Here is a 16,755-nt window from a genome sequence, read left to right as displayed (position 1 = left end):
GCGCGGGTCCACCACTCTACCACGTCTGTGGTGCCGTCAAACTCCGCTATCACGCGGACGTCCAAGGCACCCGCGCTCACTGCACTCGCGGACACTGATGGCACCTCGTCTCCAGCCATGGTAAGGCCGAAATAGCTTGTATTTGTCCGATAGCGCGAGACGGGCCACTGCACACGCGAGACAGGCCACCGCACACTCCCAGTCACACAGCGCGAGAGCCCACCCGGTCCTTCCGTCCCCAGACCCCCTGTCGTCCCGCCTCTGACAGTGAGGCCCGGTACAGTCCGGGGCCCGGTACAGCCCGGACCAGGTACCGTCTCTAACATCGGCGCCGGAGACGGGATACCACGACCCCGGTATCACGCCACAGAGTACCACCGAATGACTTGGACTGTGGATTGGGCATGTCATGGCCTACATTTTGTGCGAGTTTCAGCTTGATCGGAGGTGTCCCGAATCTGGGCTGAATCCGGGCTGCGACGTATTGAGTGTCGTTTATTTGCACATTTTGACCTGCCGAGGTCAAACGGGTCACATATCGAAAAGCGGTTTTTAAGGAAAGTTGCTACGGCCTATGGACTACCCGATGATGTGCTTTGATTTGGAATTCGGTCAATCCATCTACTCGAAAACTGCTGTGCAAGTGTATTTTCGACATAGCCCACAAATGACCTTAGGTCATCGCATGACCTTGAGAGGTCTAATGAGTATTTGGAAAGTAAGATTAGATGCTGGCGAGTCGATTGGTGCCATTTTTAGCGCTCTAGCTCTACTGGGTGGGCCACAATCTGCTGTGCAAATTTGGGCCACGTGACCTTTGCTGACCTCTGTAGGTCAAACGGCTGGGAGTGCCACCGAATGACTTGGACTGTGGATTGGGCATGTCATGGCCTACATTGTGTGCGAGTTTCAGCTTGATCAGAGGTGTCCCGAATCTGGGCTGAATCCGGGCTGAAGCTGGGCTGAATATTGGCTGTCTTGATCAACATGCAGTGCAAATCACAAGATCCCAATGTTAATGTTCAAATCCCAAGATCTTGGGACAAATCCCAAGGAATGGCATCGCTGGTCCCAACTCTCAACCGTTCCAACACCGCCAGTTTTACGCCGCAGAGCGAAGGCCACTGCAGCGCATCATACTATTCATTTTTATCTGTTTTTTATACCTGAACAGAAACAGCAGCTTACGATCAGTTTTAAACAAATCACTGCTTTATAAGAGGAAAAAAGTACTGGCTACGCATACAATCGAACACATTTTCAAACATTTGGCAGCGCTGCAGCCATATTTTCATTTATGACGCAGATTTGACAGTATGTGACGCAGACAACATATGTTTGCGCATGTTTGCGTGGTTGTCATAGATATTCTATGGTGGTTGGTATCAAAATCATGTTTGATAATTATATGCAATATATGTTTGTGATATGTTATCAATGCAATGGTTTCAATTTTGGTTGGGTCTCCTCAGGCCAGTCGGTTTAATAGCCTTGGGCCAGTCTACCATGACCAATGGGCAATGACCATCATCATCAATCTTGTTGATTGTACAGTTCAGTACAGTGAGTAGGTTGAGGTATGGTCATGGATTGGATATGGTTGTTGCACTTGGTCGTGTAATAGGTACCTGCTCATTTTTATTTTATCTTCAGTGCTTCCTGGGATGTGTTTGAGTAGTAGCAAAGCAGGCATCATACTTGTTTTTTGCAACCAAGTAGCTGAAAGGTGCTGTAAGTTTGGTTGTAGATCAAGATTTTAGGTGGTGAGTTGTAAGTTGTATAGGTAAGGTAAGGTCAGGTTTGGTTAGGTTTGGTTTGATCATAAAGCATTTCTGGGTATAGCACCTATCCTTGGTCACAAAAAACAAGTGTGACGCCTACTTTACGACTACCCATGTAAATCATGTTTGTCCTGTTTGATGCTTCTCAGTTATGAATTTATTGCTACAGGGCACCCTTGACAAGCTGCTGGATGCATGCTGGTGTATATTGAGATCTGCTCTCATCCCCACTTTTACAACCAGTCATTTTTGTCCCAAAATTATTTTCACCCCTATTCAGAAGTCTAGACTTGTATGCGAGTTATACTTATCATGACCAAATTGAAATGCTTTCCTTGATCTATAATTTGTAAATCAATGAAGAATATATAACAAGAAAATGGCAAATTGATAGCCTAGGTAGGTACCTACCTATTTTAGAAATCTGATAAGTTTTCTATTCTTTTGCAGCAGACAAGATTTGTAAGACCCAATTCTAGTGAGGTTGATATCAAAACAGCAGAGCTGACAAAAGTACACTTTGAAGGTAAACATGCAGGTAAGTCAATTATTGAGTGGTGGATACTTTGGTGGTAAGAACCTACCTGATTGTTTACTGGGATGCCTGTCACTTTGCACATTTGACAGGTGACAGTTGTGTCATATGGTATGCCAGATCAAACTTGAAGCTATTGCCTTAGCATAGTGTTATCATGCCTGGCCTAAGTTAGATTAACTTGTCAATTCTATTATTATAACTTTTTGTCACCTAACACCAGTGCTCACAACTCATCAATCATCCAGCAATGACCAGAGGCCTCTTGCACCAAAATCCTCTTGCACCAATGCTTGGATTATTTTGCATCGTATACCCAGTCCAAGTCTCAAATGTAACAATTTGTGTGCAAAATTTAGCAAGCACATGTAGGATTATGTATTGGGGTATTGCAAATAAATTGACCACCGTTAGATTAGCTAATTCTGAAACCGGTTTTTCGATTTTACCTAGCTAGGTAGTTTGGTGCAAGAGGCAAGAGGCCAAGAGGCAGATCTGACACCCAGAACCCTACTCCTGGCAGGACCTTCCGATCGACATCCACACCAACAAGCTGCTGGACTGGCTGGTGTCGCGCCGTCACTGCGAGAAGAACTGGCAGGAGGCGGTGCTGGCCATCCGGGAGAAGATCAGCCACGCCATCCAGGACATGCCCGAACATCCGGAGATCGTTCGCCTGCTCTCCGGATCACGTGAGGCAATAGAAACGCGCTCGAGATATTGTTTGTTATGATAAAAAATCGTTTACTTGAAACTTGTGTGAGATATTTGATCGTTACGATAAATATCGATCGATAGAAATTTTCTTGCGATATGTATTGGGTGTGATAAAATGCCTTTGATAGGAACTCATTAACTGTTTAAAATCATTACGATAAAAGTAATGTGGATAAAAACTCGTTCACGATATATATTTTCTACGATGAACATTTGATCGCGATAGAATAGAATCGCCGCGGCCGGCACTCGCTAGATCATTATATTTCACCAACGCACATCGTGCCAGTAAGTAGCCATTGACCGATGACTCGATGAAATAGCCACAACTCACGTGAAATGACGAGACACAGAGGCTCTCATTGGTTGAAAGAAACACTTTGTATACCTACCTTGATGGATAATACCATTTTCAAATGTCATGCTAGTCCTTAGGGTCACAACAGTTTACCTCAGTTGAAAGAAAAAAATGTTATTATCGAGAATGTTGCTTTGGTACGTGGGTTTTATTGGATACACTTTCGAAACCTTTCCCTCAAAAGGCTCGTCGTCTTTTTCAGATATCAACTATTACCATTGTCTAAAGATTGTGGACATCCTGAAAGAAACTGAAAAGGACAGTAAGAATCTGTTCGGCTTTTACGGATCACAACGAATGAAAGACTGGCAAGAAGTGGTAAGTTTGTTTGTACGACGATATGGTTGATTGATCTCATTGGGACGCATCTTGTTTGTTGGAATATTTTCGAACCACTTCTTGTCGGCCATGACCCTTATTAAACCCAATTGCAATCGAATAAAGAGATGGCGATGAAGGTAAGCTAATATTGCAAGCTATTATGAATTAGCGGATCAAGTATTTCCACTCAGAAGCTCAACTTTGCGGTAGGTTAACGTCGAGGCAGTTTTTGAAATTATTGATATCTCGTTTCAATTTCACCTCCGATTTTCAGGTGAAGTTATACGCAAATAAAAACGTTGGACTGGCCGAGGCGTCCCAAGCTCTGGTGCGCAATGTCAACTACGAGATCCCTGGTATCAAGAAGCAGATTGCCAAATTAGAGCAAATGCAGACGGTAAGCGATGACGATTTACGTGTGTGGGTGCGGGTGTGCGTGTTCGAGTCCTAGGTACTTGCGAAGAAACCATTGTTACGGTTACAATTCGCTACCGTTCTTTCTTTTCATTCTCTTGCGATAATTTGGATCGACGTACCCACCATTTGATTTCACGGGCTGTAAATTCACACTAATTCAGCCAGATGAAAAGACTGCCAGTGGTCAGTTATTAACGGTTACCCCAACTGTCTCTGCGCGTGTACAGGACTGCGACAAGCGGGCGCAGGACTACCAGCGCAACTCGAAGATGATGCGCGAGCAGTACGAGGCTTCTTGTCGTCAGCTGGGCCTGCAGGGCGTCCGGCTGAAGACGGAGATCGTGCACCTGCTGGACGAGCTGCCGCAGGTGAGGGAGGCGCGCCGGGGTGCCATGGACGAACCGGCGTCGTTTGAGCTGGAGATGGTCGGGTGCGGAGGATCTCTGATGTCATTCGTCTCACTGTATGTATGTACAATGTACATACTGAGCGCCCTGTTACTTTGTCCTTGTTTCGCTTATCAGTCTCGGTCAACGCCTTTATCCCATATATCCCCTATCAGCTGTCGCTTTGTCACGCCGTCTCTCTCTCTCTCTCTCTCTCTCTCTCTCTCTCTCTCTCTCTCTCTCTCTCTCTCTCTCTCTCTCTCTCTCTCTCTCTCTCTCTCTCTCTCTCTCTCTCTCTCTCTCTCTCTCTCTCTCTCTCTCTCTCTCTCTCTCTCTCTCTCTCTCTCTCCTCTCTCTCTCTCTCTCTCTCTCTCTCTCTCTCTCTCTCTCTCTCTCTCTCTCTCTCTCTCTCTCTCTCTCTCTCTCTCTCTCTCTCTCTCTCTCTCTCTCTCTCTCTCTCTCTCTCTCTCTCTCTCTCTCTCTCTCTCTCTCTCTCTCTCTCTCTCCCCCCTCTCTCCCCCCTCTCTCTCCCTCTCTCTCTCTCTCTCCCTCTCTCTCTCTCTCTCCCCTCTCTCTCTCCCCCCTCTCTCTCTCCCCCTCTCTATCTCTCTCTCTCTCTCTCTCTCTCTCTCTCTCTCTCTCTCTCTCTCTCTCTCTCTCTCTCTCTCTCTCTCTCTCTCTCTCTCTCTCTCTCTCTCTCTCTCTCTCTCTCTCTCTCTCTCTCTCTCTCTCTCTCTCTCTCTCTCTCTTTCTCTCTCTCTCTCTCTCTCTCTCTCTCTCTCTCTCTCTCTCTCTCTCTCTCTCTCTCTCTCTCTCTTTCTCTCTTCTTTCTCTCTTCTTTCTCTCTCTTTCTCTCTCTCTCTCTCTCTCTCTCTCTCTCTCTCTCTCTCTCTCTCTCTCTCTCTCTCTCTCTCTCTCTCTCTCTCTCTCTCTCTCTCACTTTCACTCTCACCCTCACTCTCACTCTCACTCTAACTCACTCCTCCCTCTCTACCAACAGGTCTACGGCGAAATTGTGGAGAAGGCCCGCACCCTACGGGAGACCATGGCCTATCACGTTGCCTTCGTGACGTTTGTGAACCCCTCGGTACCAGTGGATCAGCTTCTGCCCACACTACACTTCCTGGTCGGTCAGTGACGTCGGGTCTGTCGGATGGAATCACAGGGAAAACGACAAACTGGCTCGTTGTCGTCATTGTTTGGTGCGCACTGACGTTAAATTACGTGGAGGATGTTATTGTGTTCGTTTTTTTTCACTGGCGTTAGCCGAGATACGCCTAAAATTATATGGAGTGTTTATGACTTTGATGTTTTATGCACCGAGACTCGTTGACAACGTTCCGATCTCGCTATCTACATGCGTATTGTCGCTGCGTTTTATACTTTTCATTGCTTTTAATCCCCTATTTATTCTTGATATTGTTCTTAAATGAGCGATTATTTTCCAATTCAACCGAGCAGACTGGGATCCGCGCATCAAGTCCCGCCTAGCGTAATTTCTTGCGTCGGATTTCTTCCTTCCTTTCTGTTCTAAGCATACATCCACCCTGGCGCCTGTGACTGCTGACCGTTGTGTTTCCTGTCCGATCGGTGACGTCATCAGAGCACGGTGACGTCACCACCTACCAGTGGCGGTACGGGGAGCCGCCACTGCGCGTCGAGCCGCCGCCGCCGGCCATTGACCTCAGCGACGACCAGCCGACCGACGCCGGTCAGGGAGATGAGGTAAGGGGTGTGGGGGGCGGGGTCTTCTGCATAGGGTCACCCTAAGTCTCCCATCAACTGATGGAGGAGGAGACTTTACCCTTGGGTAGGGTAGTAGTTCGTGAAATCGGGCAGGTGCTACTCAGGCTTTTGAGAATGTCAAACTGTGATATTTTGGCCTGATTGAGTGTGTAGCAATAATGAGCGTCGATATATTCTTTTAGGCTCTTCATATGTTTTTGGCAGGGCTAGCTTTCGATTAGTTGTTGAAGTGGCTTTACGGCCTAGATCGGTAAGCGGGCGAGCCGTGTCTGCTGTGTGGGCACGATAAACTTTCAACTCTAAACTCTGTCCATTCCCCGAATGTGCACTGCCATGGAATCCATGGTACTGCCCAATGAAGCGGTAGAGACGAAGACCTACGAGCACAACAGATCCTGTTAACTCAAAACTATAAAGTTCAAATCCATGTTTCAATGTATATCGCTTAAAACAAATGCTCCCGAAGTTCACATCGGATAGTAGTTTGTGCCCAACATTTTTAAGATGCCAGCAACCTCCAAACTTCCCTTTGGAATGCCGTCAACCTATCGCCATTTCTTGGGAAGTTGCTATCGGAAGTGCATTGATAACCTTTATTAACTCCTAATAATGGCATTGGATATAACGCCGACCACAGATTAACCCGCGCACCGACGGGGGGGGGGGGGGTCTGCGCCAACTTCGTACCGACGGGGGGGGGGCGGATGACCGCCCCCCCCCCCCTGAGATCTCGAGAACGAAGCAAGATAGCGACAAGCGGTAAACGGCAAGGGATACGCACGGACAAGGTCTACAATTTTTACTAAGGTCATTTTCAGGTCAGGTCAAAGATGACGTCACAGGGGTCAAAAAAGTCAAAATGGCGGCGCTAGGTATGGAGGGAGTTTTTCTCGAATAACTTTCGAACTAGTCAATATAGGAACAAACTAAGGGCAGCATCGTGATCCTCTCGTCAATCTGCATCGAATGATATATATATATGTTGACCTCGAAAGGTCAAGGTCAAAGGTTGACCTCAGGTCACGTGACCTCGAGGTCATCATGTATATCATTCGATGCGCCTTGACGAGCTGAACACAATGAGACCATCCGCGTGGCTGTATCTTGTTCCTGTACGGAGTTATTGTCAAAAAACCGCTGGTGACCTTTGATGACGTCACGTGACCTTGCAGCTGCCCAACAGCAAAACAGACCTCAAGGTAGTGAAGGTTGATCGTATATGAGGTCATGTATGGTTTATGGGGCCATTCCGACCCGTTTTAGTGGTAAAAACAGGGAGTTGATTTTTCCCCCATTGACTTATAATGGGGAGGTCGAGAAATTGACCTGACCTTAGGTCACCGAATACAAATTGTAGCTACTAATGACCTTATAACATCCTGTGACTTTCAAAGGCCTCCGACATCTACTGTAGCTCTGGCACGGTGACAAAGTTGCAAAAAAGTGACTTGAGGTTGGGTCATTCAAAGTGACCTGGTGACCTGACCTTGAAAGATAGGAGGTTCAAACTTGCACACCATGTGTAAAATTGATGAGAGAATAGTCGTACCAAAGTTCGCGCCGCGGTTTTCCCGCTATTCGCGAAAAACCCCAGGGGGGCGGATATCCGCCCCCCCCCCCCGTCGATGCGCGGGTTAAGATCAAAATCCAACTGCCGCTCTCCGGTTCGCCGGCGGCTGTGTCATTTTTAAGCCTTCCACAAGTACACTGCATTCTGTTGTGTGAAAGATAGCGATTTAGTTACGTAACAGAAGCAGGAGACCTTCGGGTTCCGCCGATATTCGCCGGCCTTGGATCGTGCGATTTTCATCGGCCACGTAAGCCTGGATGCACATGCCCGTAAAAGTATTGCACGCCCAAACATAATCTGATCACAAATTGTAGACACGGTTGACCTGGGAAGATTTTGACGTGCAAGCCTCTCGTGGTGTTTCATAACCCGTGAGCAATCCAAGTAAAACCAGCCATCCTAAGGGTGTTACATAATCAAGGACAGATAGTTACCGTATTATTGTGAATACCTTCGTAGTTAATAGCTACGGGCTGGATTTGCGGGCTGCTTAATTACTTCCCGTTTTGATGGAATGTCAGTGCCATAGTGCTTCGGTTAGTTGCTACGTTTTGAACTTTGTAGGGAAATGGGATCTCGGTAATTTGCTGACAGTTTGGTAAGGACATGATCTGGAATTTGTAACTGTAAAAGTTCATTAGGACTGTGCTCCACAAGAAATCGTTTGGGTCATTCGGTTCGACCCGAACGATTTCTTTGTGGAGTAGTCATAATTAATTAGTTGCATAAGTTTCGTGATTCATTTAGGCATTCAATGGAATTATTTTATCAAAAAAAGCATGACTTCTCGCCTTGACCTAACCATGAACATATGGGTCATCCGATTAGCTATTTTTACGAAAACAAACTGGGAAACTTCTCGGGAACTTCTTACGACAAACTTCTTACAATAGTCGCAGTAATTGGTGTGCTTCGCTGCATTGTCTTCCTTGGTGCTCAATATTATTGGAAATGGTTTGTCAACAACACTGGCTGAAGTTGAGCATTCGTAAACTACCAGTGGAGGAAAGACGCTTTAAACACGCATTCAACGTGTCCCGACGTAGCTTCGAACTAGGCACATGACGCTGATATGTAATTACCCATTCGCGAATACCGGCATTATCATTGAAACGTCAAGAACAGCAAAGAAACCTTCCTAATAAGATCAAACCCAAGTGTGTGTCTCTCATCAAGATGTCCCCTGACCGTGTCTAACCGTTCCACAGATCGACTTTGGCGACGGAGGAGGGATCGATTTCGGTGATGGCGGAGAGATTGACTTTGGTGACGAGGCGGCAGCTGACGCTGGAGGCGACATCGACTGGGGAGGCATCGAGGTGGCGGACGCGGCAGCGCCAGAGGACGACGCGCCGGTGAGTTGATGAGTTTAATGACAGGTGAAGGGATTTAACATTGGGTGGGCTATGATGCAAATAAAGTTCATTTGGTGAACGGGAAATTCTTGACAGGTTTCTATGGTAAGGATGTAACAGTTCGCAGTAACATCTTTAGATCTTATTTGAGGTCTAGTTGTGCTTTAGATGGTGTAACACTCAAACACCCCATTGTTTCACCAAGCTGAGCCGTGGTGTCGATGTGTTTATGCTATTGCACTGCCTTTGACGCACACTGCAGCATCCTCCGTTCCGCGCCAGGTGGATCTGCCGGCGCTGATGTCTTGTCATGTGTGTTTGTCGTGGATGCTAAGCATGTAACAACTTCCGTTCTACGCCAGGTGGATCTGTCGACGGCAGGGGTCGCGGACATCACTATCGAGGGCAGCGGTATGGAGGGTGGTGTGGCACGAGACTCTGAGGCGCTCACACTCCTGGATAATCCGCACACTCGCACACTCATCGTCAACGACCTGATGGAGGTAGGTACACCGCCGGCGGCGTCTGTAAACAGGTGTACGTATCATAGTGACCGGTCTCCTCTGTGAGCTCAACGTTCTAAATAGTGACGTTGTACGTTGTGACAAATGTTTTGGATCAATAACGGTTAACCCTATTAGTGGCAGGCTCCTGGCTACCCCATATTAGTGGCAGGGGGGGGGGGCTGTTTACGACCCCCCCCCTTGATATCTCGAGATCTAACCGGCCGATTTTCAAAATTCAAACGGCATTCGATTTGGCTCAACGAGATCTACATTTCTAAAAAATTAAAAAATGTCAATAGGGGGGTAGAGGGGGGGGGGTAAAAACGGGCAAATTGCAGATACATTTTAGACTGTTTATCACGGCCAGGTTTCTGAACCAATCTTAACGCAACTTTTGCCGATCGATAGAGAATGAACCAGGGATTCACATGGATCCTAAAAATTTGCATTTTCAAAAATCATAGGCGGATACAGATCATTGAGATTGGGGGTACACAAAAAGTATAGTAAATAAGGTTTTTGTTGGTACTGTTTCTAAAAAGGGTGGCAATGGTCTTGTTATGTTACAATTTTCTTATGAGAGAACGACTAAAATTGTATTGGTCATGCATAGGCGGTGTCAGGGCACCTATGTTGGGAGGTAAAAAATAACCCCCCTTTTTGGACGCCTGGATCCGCCTATTATAGCAAAAACGTGTCAAAAGAGGATGCACAATAACTTTGTATATTGACGTAATGACATGATGTGGAGATGGAATTAAATTGATGAAATACTAGGACTTACTCCACAAGGAGATCGAATGGGTCGGAGCGCTTTCAATATGTATTATACATATCGTCGTCAGCGAATCAATAACGGGTCGAATCGAGTCGGGTATCGAAGAGGTTCGGGAGCTGCGCGGCAGAGCGATCACATACTATTCGAATTATGCATTAAAGAGAATAAAAAACACGTGAGAACAATCATGATACACTAGCTGCTAAAATGAATTAAAATGGGGTGCTAAAATGCATAAATGGCACGTATAAAAATACAATAAAGGGGGGGGGGGGAAACAGGATACCTATGGTGATAAAGACTGAGTAGAAAAGACTATACAAAAATGAGTGCAAAAACTGTAAAAGGACGAGTACAAATATAAATACATACAAAGGCCGAACTAGACGTAAACACTACTGACAAAAACGGCGGATTATCGGCAGCCAGCGGTCATGCAGCAGGGCACCCGAGTTCCTGTTCACGTTTGCGTCATTCGGCGACACCAGGACGGCTTCACGCCGACCAACAGTCCGAATATAGGCCGATTCCAGGAGAAGTCGCATCTGGTGATGACTGGCTCGATTCAAGATCTTGATGGCATCGAAAGCAGGTGAGCAGTCTCTATGGGTACTGAAGGCCGATGTATTGGCTCTCGAGCGGACTGCTCCAGTCCAGCTCTCCCGGTGTTCTCGGAGTCTCGTGCCCAGCTCACGATCTGTCTCGCCGATATAGACCATTGGGTCACCGTCCACTTGGCAGGAGCACTCGATCCGATAGATGACGTTGCTCTGTTGTAGCTTAGGCAGATGGTGCTTAGCCTTGCTGCAGAGCAGCGAGCCGATGGTGACTGAAGGCTTGGAGACGAGCTGGATCCCGATCTTGCTGGCCTCCCGTTTGAGTTGGTAGAACAGGGGGCCGGCAAACGGAACAGAGACTCGGACAGGCGCCGGGTGTGAGTTCGCGCTAGGTGGCGCTGGTAGGGCCCTTGCCTTCAGTCTGAGATCGGTCCGAGTCTTCTGAATGGCAGAGTCGATGAATGATCGTGGGTAGCCATGATGATGAAACTTCTGGCGGATGAAGTCAAGCTCCTGCTGGCGGTCTCTCATGGACGAACAGTATCGGATCGCTCGAGTGCAGTCAGATCGAATGGCCGCTCTCAGGTAGCGGGTCTCGGTGTAGGAGCTGAAGGCAGGCACTTGGTTGGTGTTGCAGGACTTCCTGTAGACCTTGGTGCAGAACTTGTCCTGTTTCCCCCCCCCCCTTTATTGTATTTTTATACGTGCCATTTATGCATTTTAGCACCCCATTTTAATTCATTTTAGCAGCTAGTGTATCATGATTGTTCTCACGTGTTTTTTATTCTCTTTAATGCATAATTCGAATAGTATGTGATCGCTCTGCCGCGCAGCTCCCGAACCTCTTCGATACCCGACTCGATTCGACCCGTTATTGATTCGCTGACGACGATATGTATAATACATATTGAAAGCGCTCCGACCCATTCGATCTCCTTGTGGAGTTAGTCCTAGTATTTCATCAACTTTGTATATGTTATCACATGATACCTTTCATTCACTGTTCGTAAAACTGGTGCAGCATCGTGATCTTCGCCCAAATGACTCGCTTCACGAATAGGACCCCCAATTCCCAGTGCTCTGGAGCCGCCCCTGGTAAAGTTATGAACTTGAAATTTTCAGGGAATGTGCCCAATTTAGTTTTAGGAAAAGTCAGAAAATTTCAGCATCGTAGCTTCAGCGGTTTCGGAGATATTCCCGAAAAACCTGAGGGGTGGATAAAAACAACCCCCCCCCCCCCCCTGCCACTAATAGGGTTAAGCCTGAAACAGACTCTCCGCAGTCAGGAAATCGCATGCGAGAGCCTATTCAAATACATGGAAGCCCGCTCGCATCAATCGCACGCACTTCCCGCAAGCGACTGATGCGAGAAGAATTATAATGTATTTGAATAGGCTCTCGCATGCGATTTCCTGAACGCGGAAAGAGTCTGTTTCAGCCTTTAGACGGTTAGAACACAAACTTCATGTCACACTTGCCTCTGGTGCATCCTAACACCTGCCACTACCGATCGTTTACTCTGTTTCTCACGCCTACCTGCAGTTCTACCCTTTCCGCCACTGCCTCACCTTTCTTCACTCTCCGTCCCCCGCCTAACACCCTCGACTTTTCCCTCTCAGCTGGAGACATTCCTGGCGCAGCGCGTCGCCGAAATGTCCGACAGCAGAGAGGACGGCATGGTCAGTATGAGCACCATGCAGGCGGCTCCCCAGTCGGTGCAGCTGCAGACGGTGGACTCAGTGTCTGCCTTCCGAGCGGCCACACGCGCCGTGCTGGACAGTCTGAACACGGTGAAACTGCAGCATCTGTTCCTGGTCAAATCGTCACCTAGGTGAGATTGGTGTGGTGGTGAGGGTATGGGATGGTATGGTTACAGCTGGGGGGAGATATTTAACAGTGTGTGATAGATCGTAACAGATTGTCAGTTCAACAAATGTTGTTGTTTCAGATTGCCAGTTCAAATTGTAAGCGTTTGTTCTGAAAGATTCAGTATTTATTGTTCCTACAGGGTGAGCAACGAGTTTTTGTTTTCTATTTTGTCTTTTGAACACACGTCCTTTGATAGTTAAATGAAATTCGGTATACGGCATGGCCTAGTAGAAATCGGTACGAAAGTACTTTGAGCGAAACACTGCTGTCGCCTCTTCTGCTCAGCGTGGGCCTCACGCGCGTATGTGTTCTGTTGCGCATTTTATGTAAGTTAACTCCTTCCCTCCTGTACCGCGTTTTAGCGTCACTCCCGCCTGCCGGTTTATAGCTCTCATCGCCCTCCTCAGGTACGTGGACCGGCTGGTGGGCTCCCTAAAACAGAAGCTGGAGGTGTCAGAGAAGATGGCCGCCTCAGTGAACGCCGTCAAAGAGAGGAAGAAGGCCGCTGCCGAGGAGGCCGCACAGCTGCAGCCAAAGCTGAAATTGATCGTTGAGAAGACGCGGGAACTGCAGACACAGGTAGGGAGACTGGGGAGGGGGTAGGTCGGAGACTGGTTGGGAGACTGGGGAGAGGAGGGGGAGGTCGGAGACTGGTCGGGAAGGTGGAAGGGATGGAGTATGTCAGAGACTGGCAGGGGGGCATTCCACGATAGATCGACCAAAAAAAAACTTAAAATTTACACCCGCATATTTTATTTTTTGCTTAAAATTGGTCTAATGGGTTGTGATGGGCGGGGAACCCAGCTGTGGCAAGGATTTTTTCTTCGAACAACGGTTTCCGAGATATAGCCTCGGGCAGTTCCTGGAGGTCACGCTGCAACCCTATGTTGGCGGCTTATAACTCAGAAACTATTGGTTTTCTATGGTAAAAACTTGATATGGTTCACTTGCAATCAACCAACAAACGTTTTGGCTATCTCGGATTTTGATTTTCGAAAATTTTGATCACGTGACATCTTGACCTTTTTTTCGAAGAGTGACCTTGATATTTTCCCAACTGAAAGTCGCAATTTTGTCTGATGACGATTAAAGCCTTATCAATTGATATTCATATGCGATAATAAAAAGTGGCTTTCGGCCTGCGTTGACCTCAGGTCAGGTCATTTTTATGACCTTCCCATTATTACGAGCGGGAGCGACAGCGAGATCTCGAGAACAGAGCAAGCTAGCGACAAGCGGTAAACGGCACAGGGTACACATGGATAAGGTCTACAATTTTTACTCAGGTCATTTTCAGGTCAGGTCAAAGATGACGTCACAGGGGTAAAAAGAAAGTCTAAATGGCGGCACTACATATATATGACGTTTTTCTCGAATAACTTTCGAAGTATCCCAGCTAGGAACAAACTAATAGCACCATCGTGATCCTCTCGTCGATCCGCATCGAAACATGTGTATGTTGACCTCGAAAGGTCAAGGTCAAAAGTTGACCTTAGGTCACGTGACCTTAAGGTCATCATATATATCATTCGATGGGCCTTGACGAGCTGAACACAATGAGCCTATCCGCGCGGCTGTATCTCAAACCTGTAAGGAGTTAGCAAAAAACATTTGGTGACCTTTAATGACGTCACATGACCCAAGAGCAACGTCACAGTTGACCAAGAGCAAAAAAGGTCACAAGGTAGTCAAAGTTAGTCGCATATGGAGTCACTCATGGTATATTAGGCAATTCCGACGCGTTTTAGTGTAAAAATAAGGGAGCTGATTTTTCCCCAATTGACATATAATGGGGTGGTCAAGAAATTGACCTGACCTCAGGTCATCGGTATCGAAATTCAAAACGAACTGCGAACGGATTGGTGCCTATTCTACGTCTCTTTCTTTATTAGATCAAAAGGTACAGCCAAAAACGGAAAATTATTGTGTGTTCAACGCGTGACCTCGGATGACCTTTCAGCGGGTCACTGATACAAAGCTGCACCAGTGCCACCAATAATAGCCCAACTCAACATGATTCAAAAGTATTTGAACCGGTCAGATGCGTTTCGGTGGTAGCCGATATTTCTGCCATTGACTTATAAAGGACAGGTAAAAAAATGGCCTGATCTTTGGTCAATGCAGGCCGAAAGCCGCTTTTTTATTTTCGCATATGAATGACAATTGATAAGGCTTTAATCGTCATCAGACAGAATTGCGACTTTCAGTTGGGAAAATATCAAGGTCACTCTTCGAAAAAAAAATCAAGATGTCACGAGATCAAAATTTTCAAAAATCGAAAATCCGAGATAGCCAAAACGTTTGCTGGTTGATTGCGAGTTGAACCATATAAAGTTTTTACCATAGAAAACCAACAGTTTCTGAGTTATAAGCCGCCAAACATAGGGTTGCAGCGTGACCTCCAGGAATTGCCTGAGGCTATATCTCGGAAACCGTTGTTCGAAGAAAAAATCCTTGGCACAGCTGGCTTCCCCGCCTATAACAACTCATTCGTTTATGCAAAAAATAAAATATGAGGGTGTACGGCTTTGGTCGATCTATCGTGGAATGCCCCAGGGAGAATATGGAGGGGCTGGGGTGGGTCAGAGACTGGTCGGGATACAAGGGAGCGGCTTGAATAGCTCACACTGGCGGGGAGACTGGGCATGGGCTGGGTTAGCCCAAAGACTGGTGGGGAGACGGGGTGATAGAGTAGTTAAGATATTTGTGGGGATACTGAGAGTATTTCTGCTAGCCAGGGATAGGCCAGGTGCCAAGCCGACTCAGAGCAGTAACTTCTTTTGGAATAATAGTATTTTTACAGTTTCTTTGTCTTCCTTTATCTCCCACTTCGATACTGAACCTAGGTAATCAATTTTGTGATTCTGTCGTTTGTCAGATCGAGAATTCCATCAGTGAGAAGTACAAGGGGCGTTCAGTTAACCTGATGGGCGGCATCAACGCAATCTAACGACGTGCTACAGTGGCGTCCCTGTCCGGTGAAGTCCCGCGAAGACCGCCTGACAAACTCCGTACGTCCGGAGGCCCATCGGATATTGAGCGTTATCTCTGTTTGCCGGACATGAGACGCGACCGGCTGCCGCTCTAACCGAGTGGTGAAATATGAAATATGTGATTCCATGGTGGCGTGAGTTATAGAGCATTTATTTATGGTTTAGAGGATGACTTCTGGCCTGTTTCTTTTTACTGTGTGAGCGTCCCACGCGGGTTGTATGTAAGGTAAGTCGGCCATGGGTTTTGTTTGTTGGTCGCTGTTATGTCAGAGAATCGGGTTAATATGGTTGTTGCCAGAGTATTTTTATAATACACTTCTGTGTGTACAATAACAAATACCATTGTGTTCTATGGGTGCTCAGTAGGGATTCCAGTGAAATTTTATCCACGAAACAGTTGAACTACGCAAACCTAGAAGTATGTAGATTAGATAGGTGTAAAAAGAAATTTAGTTTTTAGTGTTTAAACTATCCTATGCTATCATCTTCCACTCCGACAAAGCCTTAGTGCCATGAAAGCCATGAGTGTGTTTTAGTAAGAGAATGAAACCGATATTTTCACTGGCCAGTAGAAAGTGAACAACAGTAAAAAGTAACACTCATATTATGCCAAACCATAATAATAGGTTGGTCACAAGAATCGCACATTTGAGAGCGCAGATAGGTAATGTAAAACAGTTCACAGACATTCAGAATGTAGCCATTGCGATGGACAACTATTTGTTTCCCGGAACAGTTCATCGTATGGAGAAAACGCGCATACAACGTCATAGGCACAGCTTCAAAAGCATTCGACACTCAAAGCATTTATGAAGTGAGAATATGTTCATTTTTGACTCTTAAGTCAGTACAGTTCTTCGAGTGAC

General features: G+C 46.7%; 1 protein-coding gene across 4 annotated transcripts in view; it reads left to right on the top strand.

The window, feature by feature from the left end:
• LOC122379133 (CDK5 regulatory subunit-associated protein 3-like) overlaps positions 1 to 16,226 on the top strand; it is a 29,070-nt gene extending 12,844 nt beyond the window's left edge. The window contains exons 1-13 of one of the 4 annotated variants that reach the window (XM_043361081.1): positions 1,312 to 1,378; positions 2,232 to 2,319; positions 2,840 to 3,008; positions 3,594 to 3,709; positions 3,987 to 4,109; positions 4,357 to 4,497; positions 5,516 to 5,645; positions 6,119 to 6,240; positions 9,040 to 9,186; positions 9,549 to 9,689; positions 12,647 to 12,858; positions 13,304 to 13,475; positions 15,775 to 16,226. In XM_043361081.1, the coding sequence (XP_043217016.1) occupies positions 2,314 to 2,319; positions 2,840 to 3,008; positions 3,594 to 3,709; positions 3,987 to 4,109; positions 4,357 to 4,497; positions 5,516 to 5,645; positions 6,119 to 6,240; positions 9,040 to 9,186; positions 9,549 to 9,689; positions 12,647 to 12,858; positions 13,304 to 13,475; positions 15,775 to 15,846 (1,551 nt within the window). In that variant the 5' untranslated portion in view covers positions 1,312 to 1,378; positions 2,232 to 2,313 and the 3' untranslated portion in view covers positions 15,847 to 16,226. Of the gene's footprint in view, positions 1 to 1,311; positions 1,383 to 1,544; positions 1,578 to 2,231; positions 2,320 to 2,839; positions 3,009 to 3,593; positions 3,710 to 3,986; positions 4,110 to 4,356; positions 4,498 to 5,515; positions 5,646 to 6,118; positions 6,241 to 9,039; positions 9,187 to 9,548; positions 9,690 to 12,646; positions 12,859 to 13,303; positions 13,476 to 15,774 lie in introns of those variants that run through there. The other 3 variants (XM_043361096.1, XM_043361104.1, XM_043361088.1) reach the window with 3 other exon arrangements.
• Positions 16,227 to 16,755: the final 529 nt, after the last annotated feature.

This window comes from Amphibalanus amphitrite, unplaced genomic scaffold (assembly GCF_019059575.1).
Source record: "Amphibalanus amphitrite isolate SeventyFive unplaced genomic scaffold, NRLGWU_Aamphi_draft 000007F_arrow, whole genome shotgun sequence".
In the NCBI taxonomy this organism is placed as follows: domain Eukaryota; kingdom Metazoa; phylum Arthropoda; class Thecostraca; order Balanomorpha; family Balanidae; genus Amphibalanus; species Amphibalanus amphitrite.
Note: the sequence above shows the minus strand (reverse complement) of the source record. Positions and strands in the feature narration are given on the sequence as shown.